The sequence below is a fragment of the Wolffia australiana genome, chromosome 17, assembly GCF_029677425.1.
Source record: "Wolffia australiana isolate 7733 chromosome 17, ASM2967742v1".
In the NCBI taxonomy this organism is placed as follows: domain Eukaryota; kingdom Viridiplantae; phylum Streptophyta; class Magnoliopsida; order Alismatales; family Araceae; genus Wolffia; species Wolffia australiana.
In genome coordinates this window covers 8,574,582-8,598,951 of record NC_135851.1, presented here as the reverse complement: position 1 = coordinate 8,598,951, position 24,370 = coordinate 8,574,582, and the positions used below count along the sequence as shown (strand labels likewise).

General features: G+C 47.4%; 1 protein-coding gene across 3 annotated transcripts in view; it reads left to right on the top strand.

The window, feature by feature from the left end:
- The window catches only part of LOC144714670 (ABC transporter B family member 25, mitochondrial-like), a 73,985-nt gene that overhangs the window by 6,791 nt on the left and 42,824 nt on the right, over nt 1-24,370 (top strand). For all 3 annotated transcript variants that reach the window (XR_013584428.1, XR_013584427.1, XM_078589448.1), the window contains exons 3-4: nt 17,356-17,542; nt 17,727-17,788. Coding sequence is in view for 1 of the 3 variants with exons in the window: in XM_078589448.1 (XP_078445574.1) it covers nt 17,356-17,542; nt 17,727-17,788 (249 nt within the window). In the remaining 2 variants the exon portion in view is untranslated. The remainder of the gene's footprint in view (nt 1-17,355; nt 17,543-17,726; nt 17,789-24,370) is intronic.

Below are 24,370 nucleotides of genomic sequence, written 5' to 3'. Positions count from 1 at the left end.
TGTCCGTCGGCGACTTCCTTCTTCTTCTGCTTGTGCTGGAACTTCGGGGGAACACCATGGAGTTTCCAGCAGCGGTCACGAGTATGCCCCACCTTCTTGCAGTAGGTACAACTGGGGCGAGTCGTGAGTCGGAAGGTGCCGCCAAGAGGGCCGCCGAGTCAAGGGCCGGCGCCGACGGAGTCCCATGGAGTGCAAAATGACTTTCCTCCTCTAGGAGTTCCGGGAGGAGCTCGTCGATGGTCGGGAAGCCTTCTTTGCGATGTAGGGCGTTGCGGCGAATGTCATGATACTCGCGGTTGAGGCCATTGAGGAACCCCATGAGTCGCAAAAGAAGAACATCTTTCCAAATTTTGCACGTCACATCGTCAGGCGGTAAGTATTGAGCCACGTCGTCCCACAATGTCTTGTGGGCTAAGGCATAGTCGGTGATGCTCATTGTGCCTTGACGAAGGTTGTACGCCTGTCCCACTAACGCAAACAGTCGCCAGTAGTCGTTGTCCCGACCACAGTACGTCTTCGCTTGATCCCAGAACCCCTTCACCGTCGTCGGGTAAGGAAAACGCTGCCGAAAATCATGGGACAGCGTATGCGTGTAGAGCCACCCCAGGACAAACTTCTCTTCCGCATTCCACGTGGCGTAGTGGACATGCGTCGGTTGGAGCGGAGCCTCGGTGCAGTGCTTGAACAGGAAACGTGATTCCAGGGTGGTTTGGACGTAGCGGGTCCATTCCAGTAGATTCGGGCCCCGAAGAAGAGTAGATTCGGGGACCGCTGGGAGGGGACTCACAATTTTGTAGGAGAGAGGCTTCTCGAGGAAATCGGCATCTTCGAACGGCATGATGTCAAGTTTTGGGTGCGGGACGGCAACCGGTTAGAGGGGCGACCGGCGTCGGAGAGGCAGACGGCCAGAACAGGGCCTGGAGGACGTAATGGGGCCGTCCAGGGGGCGGATGACGGAATGGATGACGAAAAACAGTCTCGGGATGACGCACAGATGAAGAGGATGACGGAAAAATCGTCCGGATGACGGTTTGGACGGGTCGGTTGACGGTTCGGACGGGTCGGTTGACGGTTCGGACGGGATCGGTTGACGGTTTGGACGGGATCGGTTGACGGATCGACTCGGGATGACGCGCCGGGATGACGGTTCGGCGCTTGCTGCGGCTGCTTCGGCTGCGGGCTCCGGAACGGCCGTCAGACGCCAGAAATCGAAGGAGGAAGACGGTATGGAAGACGGTATGAAAAAATGACTGGAATGAAGAAGAAATTGCGGAAGCGGAAGGGGAAGTTCCGCAAGAGAATGGAGACGAAGTTCCGCGTGACGAAGATAGTCTGCGCGGGGAATGTTCGTCCGGTAGAGGGATCTCACTCCTTAGAGAGCCATTGGCTCTGATACCATGTTAACCCTAGGAGGGGGAAGTGGATCAAGAGAGATGGAGTGAGAAGGAAAATGGAATAATGTACCAAAGATGTTACAAGAAGAGGGTATATATATACCCTAAGTGAGAGAAGAGAGATAAAGGGCTAATGGGCTTATAGAACAGGGCCCATTAGCCCGATATAGGAATATATCACTAACAGAATATGAAGCAGTGAGAAGCCAACTTTTGAATAGAGAGAATGTGCCTGACCTAGAAGAAGCAATCAAACATATGCGTGACGAAGAAGACAGACTGGGAGTAGTGTCAGAACCATCTGGGGGGGAGAATGGTACAGGCCTAATGACCAAAACTGTGCAACAGAAGCTGTCAAAGCATTCACCGTCCCAAGGCGATCACCAATCTCAAAAATGGCAATCTAGAGATGGACTTTTCTGAAAATACTGTAAGAAGAGGAACCACAACATCGATTAGTGCTGGAAGTTGCATGGAGAGCCGTCTCGTCAAGTCCAAGCAAACACGACTACTTCCCAAGATGTGGTAAAGATGACTTTGAAGCAGAGGGCTCTGATGAGCTGAGACAATGTGTGAAGAACCCAGGGGATGAGATAGGAAATCTCAGGAGGAAATTGAAAGGCTCAAGAATATGCTTGGTTCTACATCATTTGTTAAATCAGGTGAACATTTTATATCATCTGTCTTCTTGTCATCATCTCATTTGAGAATGGACTGGGCAATTGACACTGGCGCAACGGACCATATGACTCCTCATCGGTAGGTCTTCTTTCATTATTCACTATGTGATTCCATGCGAAGAGTGATTACTGCAGGGAAGAAATACTCCCTGTTGTTGGAATCGGCTCTGTTTTTATCAGATCAATGGGATTTCTAAAAGATGTTCTACATGTGCCAAAACTTAAGGCACAGCTTATATCTCCTCAGAGACTGATTAAAGATATCAAATGCTCATTAATACTGGATTCTGATGGTTGTTTTATATTTGACAAGGTCCTCAACCGAAGGATTGGATCAGTTAAGCTGAGGAGTGGGCTTCTCCAAATTGAAGATGATCCTGGTGGTGCCATGTTGGTGGGAAGCCCGGAACCAGAGCTCGAAGATAACAGAGAACCTGAGAAGTTGAAGCTGATCAAGTTGCTACATTTTCGTTGAAGACATCCATCCTTTGAAGTTTTGAGGAAAATGTTCCCATCTTTTGTTAAACATTCTGATGCTACTAAGATGTTTTGTGATGCATGCCAATATGGGAAGCATAGACGGGCATCTTTTCCTGGGATCAGTGAGTGAAGCAGCTCCCCCTTATGCTTGTCCATAGTGACATATGGGGGCCATGCAGGACTCCCTCTATAATGGGAAAAAGGTGGTTCTTAATTTTAGTAGATGACTGCACAAGGACCACATGGGTTCATTTGTTCAAAAACAAGTCATAAGTGCCCAGGTTAATTCAGGACTTTGTCCTTATGATCAAGAATCAATATGGAGTCTCAATCCAGAAATTCTGCTCAGACAACTCCAAGGACTATTTCAACAATGTATTGGCCTGATTCTTCTTGGACCATGGCATTATATATGAATCATAATGTGTAAACACCCCCCAGCAAAATGGAGTTGCAGAGAGAAAAATTGGACATGTAGTGTCTACAGCCAGGACTTTCTTATTTCATGGACATGTTCCTACTCATTTCTGGGCAGATGCTCTGCTAACCTCAGTATATCTTATCAATCGGCTGCCTTCTAAGAGATTGGGATTGCAAAGTCCAGTAGAGCTAATGGCTAAATATTTTCCAGAATTGAATGTGCACTCAAGCCTCCCTCTCAAGGTATTTGGGTGTACAGCATATGTGTATATTCAAAGTCCAGGAAGCAAATTTTCTCCCAGATCTCTCAAGTGTATCTTCCTTGGTTATTCTCCAACCCAGAAAGGGTTCAAATGTTATCACCCTGGACTGGGGAAATTCTTTATCTCTGCTGATGTTACCTTCCAAGTAGAAGAGATGTATTATGCTTCATTCCAGGAGAACAATGTACCAGTGTTGAGAGAACTTGGTGTCCAGCCGGAAATCACACTATTGAGGGATGCCTCTGAAGAAGATAGAGTACTAGAGCTACATGATTCTATTGATGTAAGCCCAGAACCTAATGGCCCCCAGGCAAATCCTAACAACTCCAGCCAGGAGCAGATGCAAAGTATTGGACCAAGTGAGTCCTCTACAGAGCCACCAAGCATAGACGATGATGGACTAGGGGAAAACTATATACAACATGATGGTTTGGGCTGGCCAATAGCCTTGAAAAATGGCAAGAGATCATGCACCCAGAGCAGCAAGTATCCAATATCCTATGTTGCTAGTTATGAGAAACTCACTCCTTATCGAGCATTTATCTCCCATCTGGATGAGGATGTTATACCGAGATCTGTGGAAGAGGCTATGAAAGACTTGAAGTGGAGAGAAGCAATGGACCTGGAAATGGAAGCTCTGGAGCGAAATAATACCTGGGAAGTGGTTCCAGTACAACAAAACAGGAAAATTGTTGGGTGTAAATGGGTGTATACCATCAAGTACCGTGCAGATGGGTCACTAGAACGCTATAAAGCCAGGCTAATGGCCAAGGGCTACACCCAATCATATGGAATTGATTATGGTGAGACATTTGCCCCTGTAGCAAAATTGAACAGGGTGCGTATATTGATAGCAGTGACAACAAAATCAGGATGGCAGTTACAGAAGTTTAATGTGAAGAATGCATTTCTTCACGGTGATCTAGAGGAAGAGATCTTCATGGAGCTACCGCCTGGGTATTACCCTCAGACAATGGAGAAGAAGGTATGCCGGTTGAAGAAAGCACTATACGGTCTGAAACAGTCTCCGCGCGCATGGTTTGGCAAATTCTCTCTGGCTATGAAAGATTTGGGATATAAGCAAAGTAATTGGGATCATACTCTATTTCTTAGGCATACCATTTCAAAGGGGGTGGTAGCACTGCTAGTGTATGTTGACGATATTATCATCACCGGCAATGATGAAGTAGAGATCCACAATTTGAGTGCTCAGTTATCAAAATTGTTCGACATCAAGTCTCTTGGCCTTCTGAGATATTTTCTGGGCATTGAAATTGCTTAATCTGAGGAAGGAGTGTTCATCTCTCAGAGAAAATATACACGATCTGTTAAAAGAGACAGATACGCTGGACTGTAAACCAACCACTATTCCTATTGACCCGAATATAAAACTTGGAAGCTGTGAAGATGATAGTCCTGTGAACAGAGATCAATATCAAAGGTTGATTGGAAAACTGATATATCTAAGCCTTACGAGGCCATATATCTCTTTTGTTGTGGGGACTTTAAGCCAGTTCATGCAAAACCCAAAAGAAGCACATATGAACGCTGCTCACTGGGTACTAGCCTACTTAAAAGGTACAGTGGGACAAGGCGTGCTACTCAAGAAAGAAGGTGACATTTCTCTAGAAGTGTAAACTGATGCAGACTATGGAGGTTCTGTCGTGGATCAGAAATCAACATCAGGATATTGCTCATTCATTGGGGGAAGCTTAGTAACCTGGAGAAGCAAGAAGCAAGATGTGGTTGCCAGGTCCAGCGCCGAAGCAGAATTCCGAACAGTTGCCAAAGGGATTTGTGAAGCTTTGTGGATTTGGGGAATCCTTACGGATTTAAAGTTACCCCAAGACAAAACTGTCATACTACATTGCGACAGCAAGGCGGCAATTGACATTGCCCGTAATCCTGTTCAACATGATCGTACCAAACATGTTGAGATAGATAAGCACTTTATCCGGGAGAAGATCGACAAGGGTATTGTGAAGATGAAGTTTGTGCCATCAACCAATCAAGTGGCTGATATCTTTATAAAAGGGTTGGCCGGGAGCACATTTCACAGGCTAGTTGGCAAGCTGGGTCTGCAAAATATTTACCTCCCAGCTTGAGGGGGGGTGTCAGATGATACCTGAATTTCTTATTTCTTGTCTTGATCTCTGTAAAAACCCTGAAACTTCCAATATTGTAGAAATGCCCTTATGAGATCCATCTTATTGGATCCATCGTATTGGGTCCCAGGGACCCAATTACATTGTAACCCAATATAAATATTGGGGTTCTACGACTGAAAAAAAGAAGTTTCTTTGGAGTTTTGTCTCAGGCGGCTAGGGTTTAGGCAGGTGGACCAAGGGGAGTTTCTGAAGCTAACAATGTTCAGTTCCTTTATCTCTCTCTCTCTCTCTCTCGACGAAGTTTACTCAGATGGAATCTCACCTATCTCCTCTCTCAACAATGCCCATTATGCCGGTATCCTTTTCCCCTTGCCTGTGCAGAAGTTCTCTCTTTCTTGTAGGATGTCATATGTACTTCCTTCTTCCCTCTCTTCCTGTGACAAGAACACCCATGCTCTTATCTTATATATTAGGGATGCTGTTGGACTATAATATAATTACTCTTTATGTAATTTTGGGCAATTTCAACATGTTTTGCTGCACCATGTTGAACAGTTTATTTGTGCTATGGTGATAGCAAATATGCCATTGTAGAAAATTTGTTCCTTTCAGCTGGAAACAAGTTCCTGGGCAAACCTTGGGTCCTCATGTTTTTGCACAGTTATTTTTTTTTGAAAGAGTTTTTGCACAGTTATTAAGATAGGACGCCAAGCTTTGACTCGGCAATTGATCTGGAGAGAACACCTGTCAAATATTGAGCTCTCCTCAATCAATGCTAGTCTCTTTCCCTTCTTGATTTAGGGTTTGACCAAACAAAACTTTCATAATTCAAACTAGGCTTTTCTGAGTACCAGTCACAAATGAGGGGGCCTGGCCCACTTGAATAAGTACCCAAGGGGAGAAATACAACAAAATTGAAAAACTCTAAGTTGGACACTTATACATGTGGATCGCTCATATAGGAAGATACAGAACATACAACCAAAATTAGGATAATGGCTAATGCTTCCCAGCATGTTGTGTGTGATCGATTTTTTTGATTGTTGTGTGTGATTGTTAATTATGCCCAACTGAGACACTATTTGTGGAAGTGTGGAACTGGCAATCCTTTGGTGGTAACATTAGCAGTCTGATCTCTTTTTTTGAAAGATGATTTAAGGCGGTCATTGGATAAAGCGCTAACCATCCAAAGCTAAAGCGCTATGCATACACTATCTGATTACACCTCAAGGGAACCATGACACCATGAGACCCTCAACCTTTTGGGCAAGCCCATATGTGGAAACCATGCGGCCCCTAAATACCGCCTCATTACTGTGTAGCCATATTGCCCAGAGCACTGTCATCGCTTGGCCCCCCTCTTCCCTCTTCCTAGGGCCACCTCTCCATAAGAACTCCCAGAAGACTTCCTCCAATGTCGCATTCACTGCCAGCTGTGATTGGGTGGCCCACAATGAGGGGGCAAAGGGGCGCTCGAAGATTAAATGGTTGCAGTCTTTGTCGCCTTTTGTGCATAAAGTGCATGCAGCCGATGTATCTGGTTGCAACATTTTGCGGAAGACATGGGTCAATAGTCTTTTGTGCAGTGATAACCATCCAAAAATCTTAACCTTTAGCAGAACCTTTAGGCCCTAAATGGCCTGACATGCCTGGGTAGTTGGTTGGTCCTCATTTCCATTATGGATCCTTGTGTAGGCCTTCCGAACTGAAAATGAAGTGCTGGTCCAAACCCATCCGTCTTGTTCTCCGAGTCTTGTCCTGCACTGATTCAAGGCTTGTTGCACGACCAAGAAATTGGTCACCCTCTGGTCTGACAGGGCACTGTCTACCCTCAGATTTCATCTGTTGTCCCAGCGCTCCTGCACTGTGGCATCGGGGCATCGGGCAATTGCAAATAGCCGTGGGAATGCCTTCTGCAAAGAGCCAACCAATGACCATTGATCCGTCCAAAAAAAGGGGGAGCCTTCATCTAGATGGGTGGAGAAGAAGTCTCAAGCTTGGGAGGAAATCTGTCTAAGTCCCTTCCAGAAAGGCGATGTCCCTCTGCCTGGGATTGCTTTCTCATCCCAGTTTAATCCCTGGCGTATCTGTCTTGCAGAATTTGGATGACTTGGTCCTCCCAAGTTTGCATGAGCCTTGTCGCCCACTTTGTTAATAATGCCGCTTTCATGCTTTGCAGATGTATGGTGCCCAAGCCTCTTTGTTTGATAGGTATGCTAACAATATCTCATGCCACCAATGCCAGCCCTTGACTCTAGGCGGGCTCGGTGCCTTTCCAGAAGAAATGACGCATCAGGCCTTCGATAATAATATATATCTATTCGAGGAGGAGAAACATGCAAAGATATATGGTCGTTCAGCATGGGCAACCTACCAAGAGAGCAAACAACATTGTTAGTGTGAGTACAGATGGACCTCGAGCCACTAAAAATAGATGTGAAGGACCTCACAAACTTAAATTTTGATTTTAACTCCTTCAGCTAAAGACCTCATGAAGTCAACAACAGATATTATTAGTTCCAACTCACTTGCACATTCAAGTAACTCCCGCTGTTATTCTCTTCGCAGAGCATCATCTCATAGGTCTACTCTGAGGATTGTAGACTCTGTGGCCACATGCCATATGATGTCCATGTAAATTTAAAACTTATGAACTCAGCTCTTATAATCAAACAGTTCAATGCTGATTGTACACTGATGGAATGTAGGATGTTGATTGAGGAAGTGAGGACTCTCGACAGAGAAAAAACCTCCACAAGCTGAAACAAATCCGGGGCCTCGAGGTCGCCATAGGAGCTTTGGGAGCAAGAGGGAGAATGAAGCACGAAGAATAAGAGCGAAAAACGAAAAATTGTATTCCATCGGACAAGTACCCTGATTTATACACAGTAATTGGATCCTGGATCCTCTACCCATTAGGGTGATCTGGGAATCATTAGACTCGAGGTACGTATACACAATTATATGAGTTTGTGGGTAAAACTGTAAAAATTACAGAAAAAGGGTCTTTTTGCCAATGTATACTGTACACCTGTTGCGGGCATTAGGAGTATCGAGGTACACTTTCTCTTTGAAGAACAGGTTTGCCACTTGAACTACATCTTTTGTCTTCTTGCACATAATGAATGTGGCATCTTGGAAAACCTGTCAACAGTAACAAAAGCAGAATCACCTAGTTGTGTCCGGGGAACCCCAACGCAAAGTCCATATATTTATACATCCATGGGTGTTCAGGGATAGGTAGCGGGGAATACAGGCCTGCGTTCTGTGCTTGACCTTGCCGCTTTAGCAAATATTTTAATGTCAGACAATGTTATCCATTTCTCTCTGATATGATTTTCGGCCCTCCTGCGGGCAGTCCCGTCTTTTTGCGACTAGGGGCATTCATTTCTTTCCCTTCTCATGTTCCCTTTAAATAGAGCAGCCCTCCCTTTAGAAGGGAAGCCAGGAAGTATTACAAATTTTATGCTCATTGTCTCTTCTCCCCTCAACATCTCAGTCCCGTATATCCCCCTCTATGATCCTCATTCTCATGATTGTCTCCTATACACTGTATTCAGGCAGCTGGTCCCTGGTCGATGCCTACCTACACTGTTTGACCTCTCCTCCAGCCATTCTCATTCAACTCTCAACCCCAGGAACCTCTCAATCTGTCTTCCCACTCACTTTCTTGATTGCTGGACCTGGAATAGAATTGAATTCAAGCATTACATTACTCCTTGAGGTGGAATACATAGAAGAAGATGATCTGATCGACTGGGATCGTATCACCTTCTTCATGTGGCTAGTAGAACCACACCTCAAGCAACTGAAGCGTTTTGTTTCTTCCAAAATTTCCACCAAGTCCCTAGGAATGTAGTTCCTGCAATGATTTCCATTTAATGAGGTGCGTTTAATGCACTATTGATCTTCATGAAACGAGTTGCCCAAGGATATACCCAGCAATATGGTGTTGACTAAAAAGAAACATTTGCCATGATTGCAAAAACGAATACTATTTACATCCTTATCCTGGCAGCATCTCAGGATTGGGGGTCAACTTAATATGATGTAAAAAATGCACTTCTACACGGAGATTTGAAAGAAGTATAGATGAAGTCGCCTCCAGGATATGACTTTCCATCTGGCCAAGTATGTGTCTTAAGATGGTGCTTTATGGACAGATGCAGTCTCCTCTTGCATGGTTTGCAAAATTTACAGATGCCCTAACATATCTCAAGTATCACCAATGTGAGGGTGATTTGTACTCCTCTGTCAACAAAACTCCTCTGGGGAGATTGTTCTTCTCATTGTTTAGTTGATGGTATCATCATTATGGCTGCGAATCCCTTGGCATTACTAAGTGTAGCCTGCATCTTAAGGTCAACTTTGCCATTAAGAGCTTCGGTGTCCTTACATATTTCTTAGGAATTGAGGTGGCCCATTCTCCCAGTGGCATCACTTTCTCTCAACTATAATATATTTATGATTTGTAGTCGAATAAAGGACACCTCCAATATAGACCCTTGTCTACTCCTATAGAAGTAAAGTTGAAGCTCACCCAAGATGTAGTCAAATCTACCATTTGCACCCAAGATGTCTTGGGGAAAGCTTATATACCTGGCTCACATGAGACCAGATATCTCATTCAATGTTAATGTTCTTGGTCAATTTATGATGTATCCTGAAGTGTCTCATTTTCCGGCTGCTCACCATGTCCTTCACGACCTAAAGGGCACCATTGGGTTTGACTTGACTGTTAGAAGAGATATGCCCTGAATTCTTGAAGTGTATACTGAGATAGAGTTTGCTGGATTGCAGGTTGATCGTAAATCTACCACATGCTAGTGCTCCTGTGTGGTAACTTGGTCATGTGGCTCTGCAAGACGCAGAACGGCATCTCAACCATCACTGAAGCTAGTTTTAGGCCTTAGTCAAAGACATCCCTGAAACTCTATGGATCCAGAACTCCTAGGAATTGGAGCTACCCCTAATTCAACCTGCTAAACTGCTCTATGACAATCAGTCAGCCATTAGTCTAGCCCATGATCTGGTACAACAAAAAAAATGAACCGGACCAACAGATACTTCAGATTAATTTTTTTGCCCACAGAGCATCAATTGGCCGATCCCCTGACCAAGGGGGTTGACCAATAATCAGCTTGACTACCTCATGTCCAAACTGGGTGTTGAAAATCTTCATTTTCTAGCTTGCGGGGAGCTGTTATCATGTAGCACTTGTGCTTCACATGTTATGGAAAACTATCCATTAGACGAGGTTGTACCAGTATATGCATAACTGTTAGTCTGTGCTGGGTTTGTATGCCCATTGTAAGTGGGTCATGATGTTTGATTGAACCACAACGTCTAAAACTCTTTTTCTGATTCACTTATGTAACAACCAGGCCTCCTTGAGTTAAATGGGCCCAGGATTGCTTTGTAACAACCAGCATATGACTGGCTTATGGAAATAAAATGGTATCATTTGGCATTCTTTCTTTAGGGTTGTGCCTAACCCTAACAGGAGAGGTGGCCGGCAGCTGAGGAAGAGGGAGAGATTAGGAAAAGCAAGTCTAACCTCTTTACGCAACACAAAAATACATCAGATTTTATTTCTCCTTTCTTACTCGGATATCTTGTTGGTTCCTGCTCCTCAGTTGGTGCCCTAGAAAAATATTAACAGATAGGATCCTCCAACAAATGATCCCCCAATAAGAGACAACTTGATAAGATCCCACGGGTGTATTGATAGAAAACCAAAAATTTACCAAAAGAATCCAATGTTCTTGGGAGAACAACAGTGGCAAACACGATCCCCTGGATCGATTGTAAGAATGATTGAAGAATGAGGGGTGTTAGTGAGATAGTCAGCCTTATGGGCTAATGGGCCCTATTCTATAAGCCCATTAGCCCTCTTATCATTCTCTCTCTCCTAGGGTATATGTATACCCAGCCATGTACTCTATTGAGTAATGTCATTATCTTCTTCCTTCCTCTCTTGACATGGTATCAGAGCTCCAGAGCTCTTCCATCTAGGGTTTGACATCACCCTCTCGCTGTCTAGCAAACCCGGAGCGTGACCGATGGATCAGCCACAGCGCGAGCTGTAGCCAGCCCGCGGAGCTTCCGGAGAACCAGCCGCAGCCAAAACCCTAGCCGCAGCCGCAGCCGAGCGCCAGCTGCAGCCGCAGCCGCAGCCCTAGCCGGAACCGCAGCCGAGTGCCAGCCGCAGCCACGCACAGCCGCAGCCGCAGCCGCGCACAGCCGCAGCCGCAGCCACCCACAGCCGCAGCCGCAGCCGTGCACAGCCGCAGCCGCAGCCTCGCACAGCCGCAGCCGCAGCCGCGCACAGCCGCAGCTGCAGCCAGCTGCCTCAGCCGCTGCCGAAGCAGCAGCAGAAGCCGCAGCAGCCGCAGCCAGCAGCCGCAGCCGCCGCCGAAGCAGCAGCCAACAGCCGCAGCCGCCGCCGAAGCAGCAGCCGCAGCCACTGCCAGCAACCGCAGCCGCCGCCGCAGCCACAGCTTGCAGCCGCAGCCGCAGCACGGGCTGCAACCTCAGTCACAACAGCCGTCTCCGTAGAGACCACGGCTCTGATGTCGGAGGAACTTTACTCCACGGGCCAGACGCGTCAACCGGCCGTCCCAGATGATGGCTTCACCGATGCAGACTTTCAACGAGAACCCTTGTCACACAAGGTTACTCATTATCTGCCAGTGGTTCCCGACACGACGTGTCTCCAGGGCCCGAATTTGTTACAGTGGCGTCACTTTGTCGAGACTACTCTCAAGGCTCGCCAACTGTTCAAGCATTGCACACAAGCCCCGCTTCCATCGACCCATCCACACTATGCGGCGTGGGAAGCCGAGGAACACTTCGTCCTTGGATGGCTCTACACGACTTCCCTGGCACCCTCGTTCCGTGAAAGGTTCCCTCGCTGCTCCACCGTGAAGGGTTTTTGGGACCAGGCCAACAAATTTTGTGGCCGCGAAGGGGACAACTGGCGCCTCTTTATGCTCGTTGCCAAAGCCAGCAACTTTCGCCAAGGCGCACTGTCCATCTCAGACTATGCGCTTGAACACAAGTAGCTGTGGGACGAGGTGGACTACTACTTGCCGACGGATGATCCGACGTGCAAGTCATTCCAGAACACTCTTCGCCTACGACTCTTGGGGTTTCTTTATGGCCTAAACAAGGAGTATGACGACACTCGACGCCGTGCCCTCAATCGCAAGGAAGGCCTTCCTTCCATTGATGACTTGGTGAAGGAACTCCAGGAAGAGGAGAGTCATTTTCATGTCATTGGCACTCTCTCCTCGGAGGCAGCTCGTGACTCGACTGCCCTCCTCGCCCGGCCTCCCTCGCCCGCTCCTGCTCCCCCCGCGGAGGCGGACCCCTCCGGGCTGATTTGCTCCTACTGCAGCAAGCCTGGACATCTTCGCAAGTGGTGCAAGAAGCGTCAGTACGACAACCGGAAAAAGGAGGCTACCGAAGGGAAAGCTATGGTTGCCTCCTCCTCTACCTCTTCTACCAGCCCGGCGACTATTGAGCAGCTCCAAGCCGACTTGGCCCGTCTCCGTGACCAAGTGACTACTATGCAGACTCCGACTCAGTCGACGGCACATTTTGGTGGATTTGGTGCGTTCTCTCTCCCTCAGTCTGAACAGTGGTATTGTGGTACGGCTTCTTACTCGCCTCTCGTATCGGATACGAGCTGGGTTCTTGATTCGGGGGCAACCGAACACATGATCCCGTTCAATGACCGGTTTGTATCCTACGAAAGGCATAGTGGGGACCGTACAGTTCTTACAGCCGGTGGTGGACGGTTGCGTGTTGCTGGAATTGGGGCAGTTTTTGTAGACGGCCTCGGAGTGGTCAGCAATGTTCTTCATGTCCCCGCCCTGCGAGCTATACTTATGTCTCCTCAGCGTTTGGTTGACAGTTTGTCCTGTTCTTTTCACCTCCAGCCTGACGGGATGTTTCTGTCTGACAAGGTTGGTCGGACTACACCGATTAGGCGGGAGAACGGGTTGCTGTTGTTGGATGATGGGGGACGCTCTCGCTGCTTCCTGCTTCACCGCCAACTCTGGCCGACGGATGTGCAGCGTATGGGACGTCTCCAGTTGGCTCACCAACGGCTGGGTCACCCACCATTTTCAGTTTTACAGCGTCTCTTTCTTTCGATGTGTACTGGATTGGACCTTCAGACTATCGTGTGTGATGCCTGTCAACTGGCAAAGCACCGTCGTTCATCTTTCTCTCCGTCCACCTCGCACTCCTCCACTCCATTATTTCGCATCCATAGTGATGTTTGGGGACCCGCCCCGCAGGCTAGCCTAAAGGGCCACCGATACTTTCAGATCTTTGTTGACGAGGCCACCCGCTACACATGGGTCTACTTGTTGACCGCCAAATCTGAGGTTGCTCCGACGGTCCGTCACTTCTGCACCATGGTTCGTACTCAGTTTGGCCGAGGTATTCAGCGCTTCCGCTCCGATAACGCCCGGGACTTCGTCAACACCGAGCTGGCCACGTACTTTGCTGACCATGGGATTCTCCACGAGTCCTCTTGTGTGGCCACCCCGGAACAGAACGGTATGGCAGAACGTCGGATCGGGTATGTCACGTCGACCGCCCGTACCCTTCTGCTGAACTATTCTGTTCCGTGGGCGTATTGGGGTGAGGCGGTCTTAACGAGTACCCATCTCGTAGACCGTCTCCCCTCCCAGCCCCTCGGGTTTGCCAGCCCACTGAGTCGCCTCTCCACGGCAGTCCCCATCTCTCACCGCGGACTGGACTCCTCCTCGCATCTTCGGTGCACGGCGTCGTCCACGACACGGCTCCTCTCGCGACGGCTCGATGCTCGAGCTCTCCGGTGCGTCTTCGTCGGGTACGCTTCTCCCCAGAAAGGTTTCCGTTGCTACCACCCTCCGTCTCGGAGATTTTTCATCTCGGCAAACGTCACCTTTGCCGAGCATGAGTCTTACTTTGGTGATTCTACCTCGCCATGCCTTCCGCTGGTTGAGGCGTCTTCGACTCCTTCCTTGGAACCCTTTCCATTTGTGGGACCCATTCCTCCACCGTCGCAGTCCCCAGCCACCTTCTCTCCCTTGCCTCCTACCGTCTCCCCTCCCGGTGCACCGTATCGTCCCCCTAGTACACTTCCTAACCCCGGGAAGTCCATCTCTCACCCCGGGGAGCTACCTCCTACTCTTGGTGCACCGTATCCTTCTCCTAGTGCACCACCTTCCCCCGGGGAGCCTCCCCCTATCCCCGGGGAGCTATCTTCTTCTCCCTCCTTTGCTTCCGCTCCTCCGTCGGACGATGCGTCACCCTCGTCTACTGATGATGATGCTCAGTTGGGATGGCCTATCGCCCTTCGGAAAGGGGTTCGTCAGTGCACTCGCACACCTCTCTACCCCTTATCTTACTATCTCTCTTTTGATCGGCTAAGCTCTTCCTACCGGTCCTTTCTTTCTCACATCGAGTCGCATCCCCTCCCTCGTCGCCTATCCGATGCTCTTGCTTCTCCTCATTGGAAAGCGGCGATGGATGAGGAGATGCAGTCCTTGGTCAAGAAGAACCACACTTGGGAAGTCGTCCCACTTCCTCCTGGCAAGAGGGCGGTGGATTGCAAGTGGATTCATGCCAAGAAGCATCATGCTGATGGTACTCTCGAGCGCCTCAAGTCTTGACTTGTGGCTCAGGGGTTTACTTAGTCGTATGGCGTGGACTACTTCGGGACCTTCTCTCCTGTGGCGAAGATGGAAACAGTCCGTCTCCTCTTGGCGCTTGCGGCTCATTCCGACTGGCCGATACGACAGTTCGATGTGAAGAATGCTTTTCTCCACGGTGACTTGACGGAGGAGGTGTACATGCAGCCACCTCCCGGGTATACCCTTGGCCCTCCGGGCACCGTTTGCCGGCTGCGGAAGTCTCTCTATGGACTGAAACAGTCGCCGCGGATGTGGTTCGGTCGGTTCTCTTCGGTCATGGAGACTGAGGGCTACACTCAGAGCAATGGGGATGCCTCCCTATTCTTCCGTCACAGTTCCGCGGGTGTCTCCATCTTGGCCGTGTACGTCGACGACATCCTCATCACGGGGTCCGATTCTGCGGAGGCCGGCTGCCTCAGCTCTGCATTGGCCAAGGAGTTCGAAATCAAGGCCCTCGGGCCTCTTCGCTACTTCCTCGGCCTTGAGGTGGCCTACTCCCCCCGGGGGATCTTTGTGTCACAGCAGAAGTATGCCGTTGATCTACTGGCCTTGACCGGAATGACTGAGTGTGCACCGGTTACTACTCCCATTGACCCTAACGTCAAGTTGGGTAAGGGGGAGGACTCAGCACCTGTGAACGCATATCAGTACCAGCAGGTGGTGGGGAAACTCCTGTACTTGACCCGCACCCGCCCCGACATCAGTTTCGCCGTCAACCTCCTCAGTCAGTTCATGCACTCTCCGCGGGAGATCCATCGTCAGGCGGCCAACCGGGTACTTGCATACCTTAAGGGCTGCCCCGGGAAGGGCTTGTTCTTTCCTTGGAGTATGGAGCGGGCCGTGAAGGTGTACACTGATGCGGACTTTGCCGGCTCAGTTGTGGACTGTCGTTCCACCACGGGGTACTGCACTTTTGTCTTCGGCAGTCTTGTCAGTTGGAAGAGCAGCAAGCAGGACAAAGTGTCCCGCTCCAGTGCTGAAGCCGAATACCGGGCACTTGCCGATGAGATAATTCTCCATGACCTTCGTGTGGAGTATTCAGGCCCGATCCACTTCTACCGCGACAACAAGTCGGCAATCGCTTTGGCAAAGAACCCCGGCCAACAGGGACGGATCAAGCATATGGAACTCCACCGCTACTTCTTCAAGGAGCGCGTGGACGAGGGCATCTTTGACTTGGAATTTGTTCCATCCGCTGATCAAGCTGCTGATGTCCTTACCAAAGGACTATCTCGACCTCTCCTGCAACATGCAGTGTCCAAGCTCGGCATGGATGACATCCATACTTCGCTTGCGGGGGGGTGTTAGTGAGATAGTCAGCCTTATGGGCTAATGGGCCCTATTCTATAAGCCCATTAGCCCTCTTATCATTCTCTCTCTCCTAGGGTATATGTATACCCAGCCATGTACTCTATTGAGTGATGTCATTATCTTCTTCCTTCCTCTCTTGACAAGGGGAAAAGCCTTGAGTGGAGGTGGAAGGAGAGAGAGCGAATGAAACAATAAACTAGTAACCGAGAACAAGAGCTGATCGGTTCTTGCTCCTCTGGCCAGGAGGATCTCCTGCCAGCCTTCTCGCCTGAGGGATCTGAACTTTTCAAAAACTGCCTACCGATCTCAGCGTAGGTCTTTATTATATTGTTCTTGATTCCCGCTCTTTTTATTCTGACCTCCACATGTGTCTTTATTGGACTGCACGTGGTCTCTCTTCTTTTATTCCTTCTCCGATGTCTTTGTAAAGTCCTTATCACAACTCTATTAGTGGATAACCTCTACGCCGCTGGTAGATAACCCCAAAACCTCTACGCCGCTTTAAACATTGACTCCCATTGAACTTCATCTGGATGCCTGTAAACAAAGGACAGCCTCTCATGATCCCTTTGAGCCATGGTAGAGGATGATGACGCTTGAATGTTTGTCATTGGATTCCAAGATCTCCACACCATGCAAGCACTGTTTAGGACCGAGCAAAATTTTTTGTTTGATCCTAGAGAAGATTATAATTCTGTCTTTAAGTTTTCAATAATTGAGCTTTCTCTTCTTCTTTCTGTTGTTTCCGGCCCTTAAATCTGTACCATTATAGGCTTCTATAAGCCGCAGTCAAGTTCTTTCTGCTGCGTTTCAGTGATTTCTCCAATTTTGTCTTAAAAAGCATTCTGCCCATCAGTTGTTTGCATTGTTGCTTCTGGATATTACTAAAATTTTCAATATCTTCTCGATATTATAATGTTCTTTGCTGAAATGTATCTCATCTTTGAAATGACTCTGTTGGTCATAAACTTATTGTTTCTGATATTATGTTGTAAATTTAATGTCAGGTCGTAAACGTTCAAGTTCCCTTCTTGTTCAAGCTTGCTGTTGATTGGCTTACAGCAGTAACCGGTTCTGGCAATTCCTTAGCGTCCTTTACAGAGGCTAACTCTATGGCGTTAGCATTTTTTGTAAGCCCAGCAGCAATTCTGGTTGGATACGGTATTGCTCGGGCAGGGGCATCTGCTTGCAATGGTATCTGTTGTGCATGAGCAATTTTTCTTTTGTATAGGAAAATTCATAACATTCATTGTATTTTTTGGCCTATATATATGAGTATAGTTTTTAATTGTAGAAAGGGGTTTATTTCCTTCTGTGTTTGTGCATATTTGTATTATCACATTCAATTCATATTGTTTTCCATCGTTTTCCATGGTAGAGTTGCGGACAATTGTGTTTTCTAAGGTAGCTTCGGGAGCAATTCGTAGTGTCTCAAGGAAGGTAAATCTTTACTAGTGCCTCTTCTATCAAGTCACAATGATTTCCTCTTTCCAACATTTTATTGTGTCTTCAGTCTCTATAACTGAGAAAGAGATATTTAACCTGTGAGCTCAACCAGATTTGGTTTTAGAATTAATTGTTGAATCCTTGCTTTCCTTTCGAGGCATAATTTGTTTTCATTTAGTGGCCTTTGGAATGAAGATGTGTATTGCAAAAATAATTGAGATGTCATGATATCCAACTAGTGCTTTTTGACATCTCAGGGGCCTTTCAGGTTTAGGGTTGTAATTGGGGATCTAGTTTTGGGCCTTTTTAGTCAGACTTTATTCCTGAAAGGTATGCAGTGGACGACTCAGTAGTGGCAGGCAAAATCCTAGCAGCATGGATGCTTCATGTTGAAAGTCGACATTGCAAAAACATACAATTTCCTTGACTGGGATTTTTTGTGGTCCTCCATAAGGAAGAACAACTTTTCGCGTAGATGGGTGGCATGGTTGCTGCGATGCATTGTTTCATTTTTTTCAGTCTCTGTGAGTGGGCATCCAGAGGGGGATGGATTCATCCGCATCAATGCAGGGGTCTCCATTGACACCATTAATTTTTTTTTTTTGAACTATAACAAGGGATGAACACAAGACGAATCGGTGAACCTCCCGTCAGGACCTCACAGGCCCTTTACATGCTTATCAGTCACCGTCAAAACCTCCCTTCATTTCCCGTCATTCGCAAGGACCATGCTGCCTTAAGTCCTTCTGCTTCATGTATAGCTCCATCGGTAGAAGCCCTTCTGCCTCTGAACAACACCTCGTTTCTATGTAGCCAGATGGCCCACAACACCGCTAGTGCTCGGCCCCCTTGTTTCTTCTTCCCACGTATTTCTGTGCCGACTCCCAAAAGGCCTGTTCAGATGTCACCTTCATCCTTGAGAGTAACTGGCAGGCCCAAACTGTGCGAGCAAAGGAGCATTCAAAGAAAAGATGGTTGCAATGTTATTCCCCATTCAAACACAGCACGCATTGCGACGAAGCATCTGGGTATAACTTTTTGCGAAAGACTCTTGTCATTAATCTTTTCCTTGCTAGCAGCCACCCAAAAAACCGCACCTTAAATGGGACTTTTTGGCGCTGACTAGTGCCATGTCTTCCTCTTGTCCTTCTCGGATCATCGTATATGCCTTTGGGACCGAGAAGGGGCCATTTGTCCATGCCCAACTATCTCGTTCCCCATCTTCTGGTCGTAGCTGAAATAGGGATAGTTGCATATTTATGAAATCCATTGGCACCATTATTGTTTGTTCTAGCAGTAATGCCTTGGCCGTATATATCATTCAAGCATGGACACATGACTTATTGAGGGGTTTCCAGATGCCAAGATACCCAACAGGTATTTTGTTGCATATTGAGGGGTTTCCAGATGGAAGGCTCTGTGGAGGAAACTTGGAACCTCCCCACATTATTATGCCTATTTGCATATTTTTTGAGCCTCAAGATCAATCGCGCCAAATCAGCTTTTGTGGATTTTACTCTATTAACGTAGGAGGTTGCTTCAAAGTACTGGGGACACCCATCGAGTCAACTCCTACGCACTATCTAGGCCTGTCACTGACGTGGGGATGGCTCTCAACCATAGATTGGCAGCTGGTGTTCCAGGTGTAAAGGAGATTGGAGGTGTGGCAGAACAGAGTGCTATCAAAGGAGAGCCACTTGGTGTTCCTGCAATTGGTCCCTTCTACCTCTCAATCTTTAAAATGCCTATGTGGGTAGGAAAGCACCTTATTGGCTTGATGAGGCAAATTTTTTGGAAGGATCCAGGTCAGGAATGACAAGGGAATGTCTTTGGTCTCATGGGACTTGGTTTGTCGACCTTTGTGGGGGGAGGGTTGGGGGTACTTCATAGACATTCCATGAACTTGGCACTACTGACAAAATGGGTGGGCAAGATTATGCAGTTGGAGGATGATGTGGTCGTGAACATGATATAAATCTCAGAAAATTCGTCAAGAAAAACCAAGAAGATATCGTATCGATGACCAATTCCAAGCGTCTCCAATAAGAGTACAAAAGACGATAGAGATTCACCAGGTGATAGAGCAGATCTGCGAAAGGAAAGAATAGATGAAAGGGTGGGACTTCAGCCGCATCGGCTTCCCTCCCGCTCCTGGTGGAGAATCTCCCGCCAGCCAGTCTCCAAAAGACCTTCTTCCTCTCTTCTCCTTGAAGACATTTATTTATATAGACGCTTTTCCTGCCCAAAGTTAAGCTTGTCTGTTATACCTTTCTTGGGCATTTCCTGTAGAAGCGTGGGAGATCCGTAACAGAACATCATGAAGGATATAGCGTGGGGCTCTGGTGGGAGAGGCAGGTGGTTCCAATTCGAGAGGAATCTGCTTGAGGGAGTAGTATGCAACAGACCTTCCCCCAAATTTGGGAGTTTTTCGGTGCCAATCTTGGGGTTGGATCTGTTTATACATACCGTTTGGACGATGGGTTGGCTAGAGGAATCCTACAGGACGAGTTTTGATGCATTTTTTGCATGCAAAAGTCATGATACTATTAAGGAGTGTTTAGTGGCACATGGAATCCAATCTTTGATGGTGCTTTGTCAGATCAGAGGGTGGAAGAGCTGATGGGCATGGAGCAGTTACTATTACATCTCTGCCTTTGAGCAAGGCACAAGATGGCTGGTAGTGGAGAGGCACCTCCTTTTGGGAAGATATTATGGGGGGATTGCCAAATGATCCGTCTACCACCACCATATTCCTCCTCTTTAAAGAACACATTCTTGCTTAAAGATGAAAAGTAGCGCCCTTACTATGAGCTATAGCTTTTAGCACAGTTGGTAAGTGCTTTAATCCAACATGGTATCAAAGCCAGGTGGCAGGTTCAAATCCCAGAAGCAACACCTCGCACGCTTGAAGAACACTTACCTGCTTAAAGATGAAAAGTATCCTGACTATCACCCTGAGTATCATCTATAGCTTTTAGCACAGTTGGTTAGAGCTTGAATCCAACACACCTCTTAGCAAAGCTGAAGGTTTACGTCAAGGTGTTGATTTTTGGATGGTTGTCGCGTAGGTGGCGAATTGTGACAGGAATCCTCTAGAAGAGATTGTTCCAACCTCTTCTTGGCATCTGTTTGCCCTGGTGAGATGGGCATCACAGCAGATTCCATGGGTGGACTCCTCTTCTAATGGATCTTTCTAGGGCTCTATCAGGAAAAGTGGATCCAGGATGAGCAGAATGGGAGAGGCTCCTTACAGTGCCACGGGTGATATGGCTGCATTGTAAGGAGGTGGTTTTCACTTTGAGGACGCCCTTGACGGACATTATTCTTCATGACGTGGAGAATTTTGTTTCATACAGGTTTAGAAGTGAGTGAAGGGGGGGCATCCTGGCCATCATGTGTATTAATCATATTGAGTAGGCGTTATTTCATCATATGGGTAAAACCATGTAATGGGCCCCATTACACTCGCCCTCTCCTTTCCCTTCTATATATGTAATGACAATTAGTCAAAAAAAAGATCAATCTAGTTTTTCTCGATCTACTTTCTCTCTCCTCCCTCCATGAGCTTCTTCAAATCATTCATCTATTTTTAGTAGTATCAGGTTGATCACTGTTCTGGGGTTAACTTCCCTATTTTTTAAAGAAATAAGTCAAGGGGAAACTAATAGTAGAAATTAGAAAATGACATAACTCAGATTTTACTTTTCATTCTATGATGATTCTAAACTTGCAGTTGATACAAACCCCTCCAAGTAATACTTGAGGAGAGCATTTGGCCTGAGGGAGGCATGTACTGGACCTTATTGAATTGGGGTGGGAATTGTGGCCCTGTAAAGAAGAGGAAATTACCCTCGTGAAAGAGCAGCTGGCACTTTTATCGTGCCAGAACTGGCCGGAATAGGCTGGAGCACTGGAGATTCTGTTACTACTCCCTCAAATATAGCTGACGCGGACAAACTAATTTGGATTGATTCAATAAGAGTTGATGATGAGTGAGAATCAAAAGAAATCCAGAATGTGTGACATCAGATTGTTTGTAGAACTAAATAGGAAACAAAGGAATCTTGCAGGAGAACATGCACAGAGATGATTTGGAGAAGACAAACTGATGATGCAGAGATGAATGACTACTGTGCTGGGAGAATCTGGATTGCAGAAATGAGGATCAGTGATACGAACCTTGATCTAGGTTCGTATCGGAATGAGTAGAGGACGAGGCAATGTAGGAATTCCCGGGGTGGAGAGGTGAAACGGGAAGGGTAGGGGAGGAGGCTGAGCAGGGAAGGTAGGGATTGACCGAGGGACGAGCCGCCTGAAGACGCGGTGAAGCAGAGACGATCACGAGGACAGGGATCGTAGAGGGAGATGGAGCATGGATGTAAGAAGAGGCGAGAGGGAAGAGAGGACCAACATTCACTTAAGAGACTAACCTTCTGTCTGCCGTCCTCCAGGGAGGGCTGTGCTATTTATTTAAAGAGAACAGAGAGGGAAAGGAAACATAGCAAAATGATGATAATGCCCTTCATGCAGCCGGGGGATCTTATCAATCAGTCAGATTGACTTCTCCTTCCACAAGTGAGAGAATTTCCCGCCCTTCTAACCTTTTAAGAATGGTTCTCTCCTTCCTGATCTTCCTTATTTGTATACACAACTTCCACCTTCAGGCGTTTGAACTGGTGCGGGTGTGCATTGCATGTGACCTGGCATTCTGGCTACACCATTTGCTTCGGTAAGTTCTCATAAGAGCCATATCAGATTCTTGGATCCAACAAGGAGGGGGCCAATTAGGTAAACTTTTCAGGAGGACAAGGCTGATCTATAGGCGTCTCATTACCTGCTGATCTGTGCATTACCATAGCCCCTATTTGCAAATTGGACTCATTTGATCGGATCTGGAGGAGATCCACGTCAGCAGTCCAATATGCCTAAAGATTTGTTTGTCTTTTTTTTGTTTCAAGGAAACTAGTGAACCACATTGCTTTTCACTCAAGTTCTATGTAAACACATTCTTTCTTAATGATTATGGGAGGAGAGCGTTGCTTTTCTGGGGGCCCTCCGGGAGTCCATACAGAGAGCCAGTCCTAGATGAAGAGAAGAGGGGGGCCGGCCATGTATGAACAGACGAATATGGCTTCACCATAACAAAGTGATCTTTAGGGGGAGGAAGGCTTCAACAGACGGGCTCGTCAACAAGATCGAGGGCCTCATGGAGACATGGTTCCCTCAAGATGTGTATGGAGAGGGGGGAGGTTGATCATGTATCAACAGGGCTTTAGGGCTCGACACATGCACTTCTGGAGTGGTTATCGCATTGTAGGGTGACTGCCTTAAACTTTTTCAAAAAAAAGAAACTCATAAAGGTACATTAGCAGTAAACCTGTGGATCGTAAACCTGTGGGCTAACACAGTGCATTATATGAATAATCAGTTTAAGAAGAGGAGCAAATCTGTTTGAAACCATGATGCTGAGAGTGTCAAGAGAGAATCTTCCAGATAACGCTCTGAAGGAAGATAAAAGAGAAGGGAGAGGAAGGACCAGGCAGTGGCAAAGGATTCTTGCCTCTGTGAAGCAATAATGCGTAATGCATTGTAATTCATTTGCTTGTAGGTACCTTATATAGGTGGTAGGCCCGACTGGGCCTGAGAGAAGAGGTCCAAAAGACAATTCTAATAACCCACAAAGCTCCAAGTCTGCAATTCCTAGTCTCTTTTCCACTCCAAGAGTGAAAACAAGGAGCCTCCCGAGCGATGGAACTCCCCTACAAGGTGCATGAATATGCATGAACACAGCACTACTAACAAAGTGGGTGACACGGCTTATGCACCCTTTGGAAGACCTAGCCATCCAAATTTTGCGCGACAGCTATGGGAGTTTAAATTGGGATGAGAAAGCAACCCCAGGCAGAGGAACGTTGCCTTTCCCCCAAGTTATAGACTTCTTCACTGCCTGACTTTGTGATGGCTCCCTATTTCGCTTCTGGAAAGACCCATGGTCTTCGGATGGCCCTTTGAGTGAGGCATTCCCTCAGCTCTGTGTGCTGGCCAGATGCCCTGATGCCACAGTGGCAGAATGTTGGGACAACATATGGAATCCGACGGTAGAAGGTGCTCTCTCAGACCAGAGGGTGGCGGACTTCCTACGCATGCAACATGCTTTGATTCAGTGCTGGCCAAGACATGACGAACAAGACGGATGGGTTTGGACAGGTACCCCCTTTTCTGTTCGGAAGGCCTACATCAGGCTATGCCAGGGAATCGAGGATCAATCAACAATCCAGGCATGCCGGGCCATTTGGCACCTCAAGATTCCACTAAAGGTTAAGATCTTTGGATGGCTCTTACTACACAAGAGACTGGTGACGCACGTCTTCCGTCGGAGGATGTATCCTGATACCTCAATGACGTGCAATTTGTGCACAATTGGTGACGAAGACTGTAATCATTTATTTTTTTTGTGCCCTGTTGCCCGTTCGATCTGGGCCACCCAAGTGCACTTGGCGCCGAAGGTGACGTCAGGGGAGGTTTTTTGGGAGTTCATTAGGCAAGGGGGCTCTAGGAGAAGGGAAGAGGGAGGTC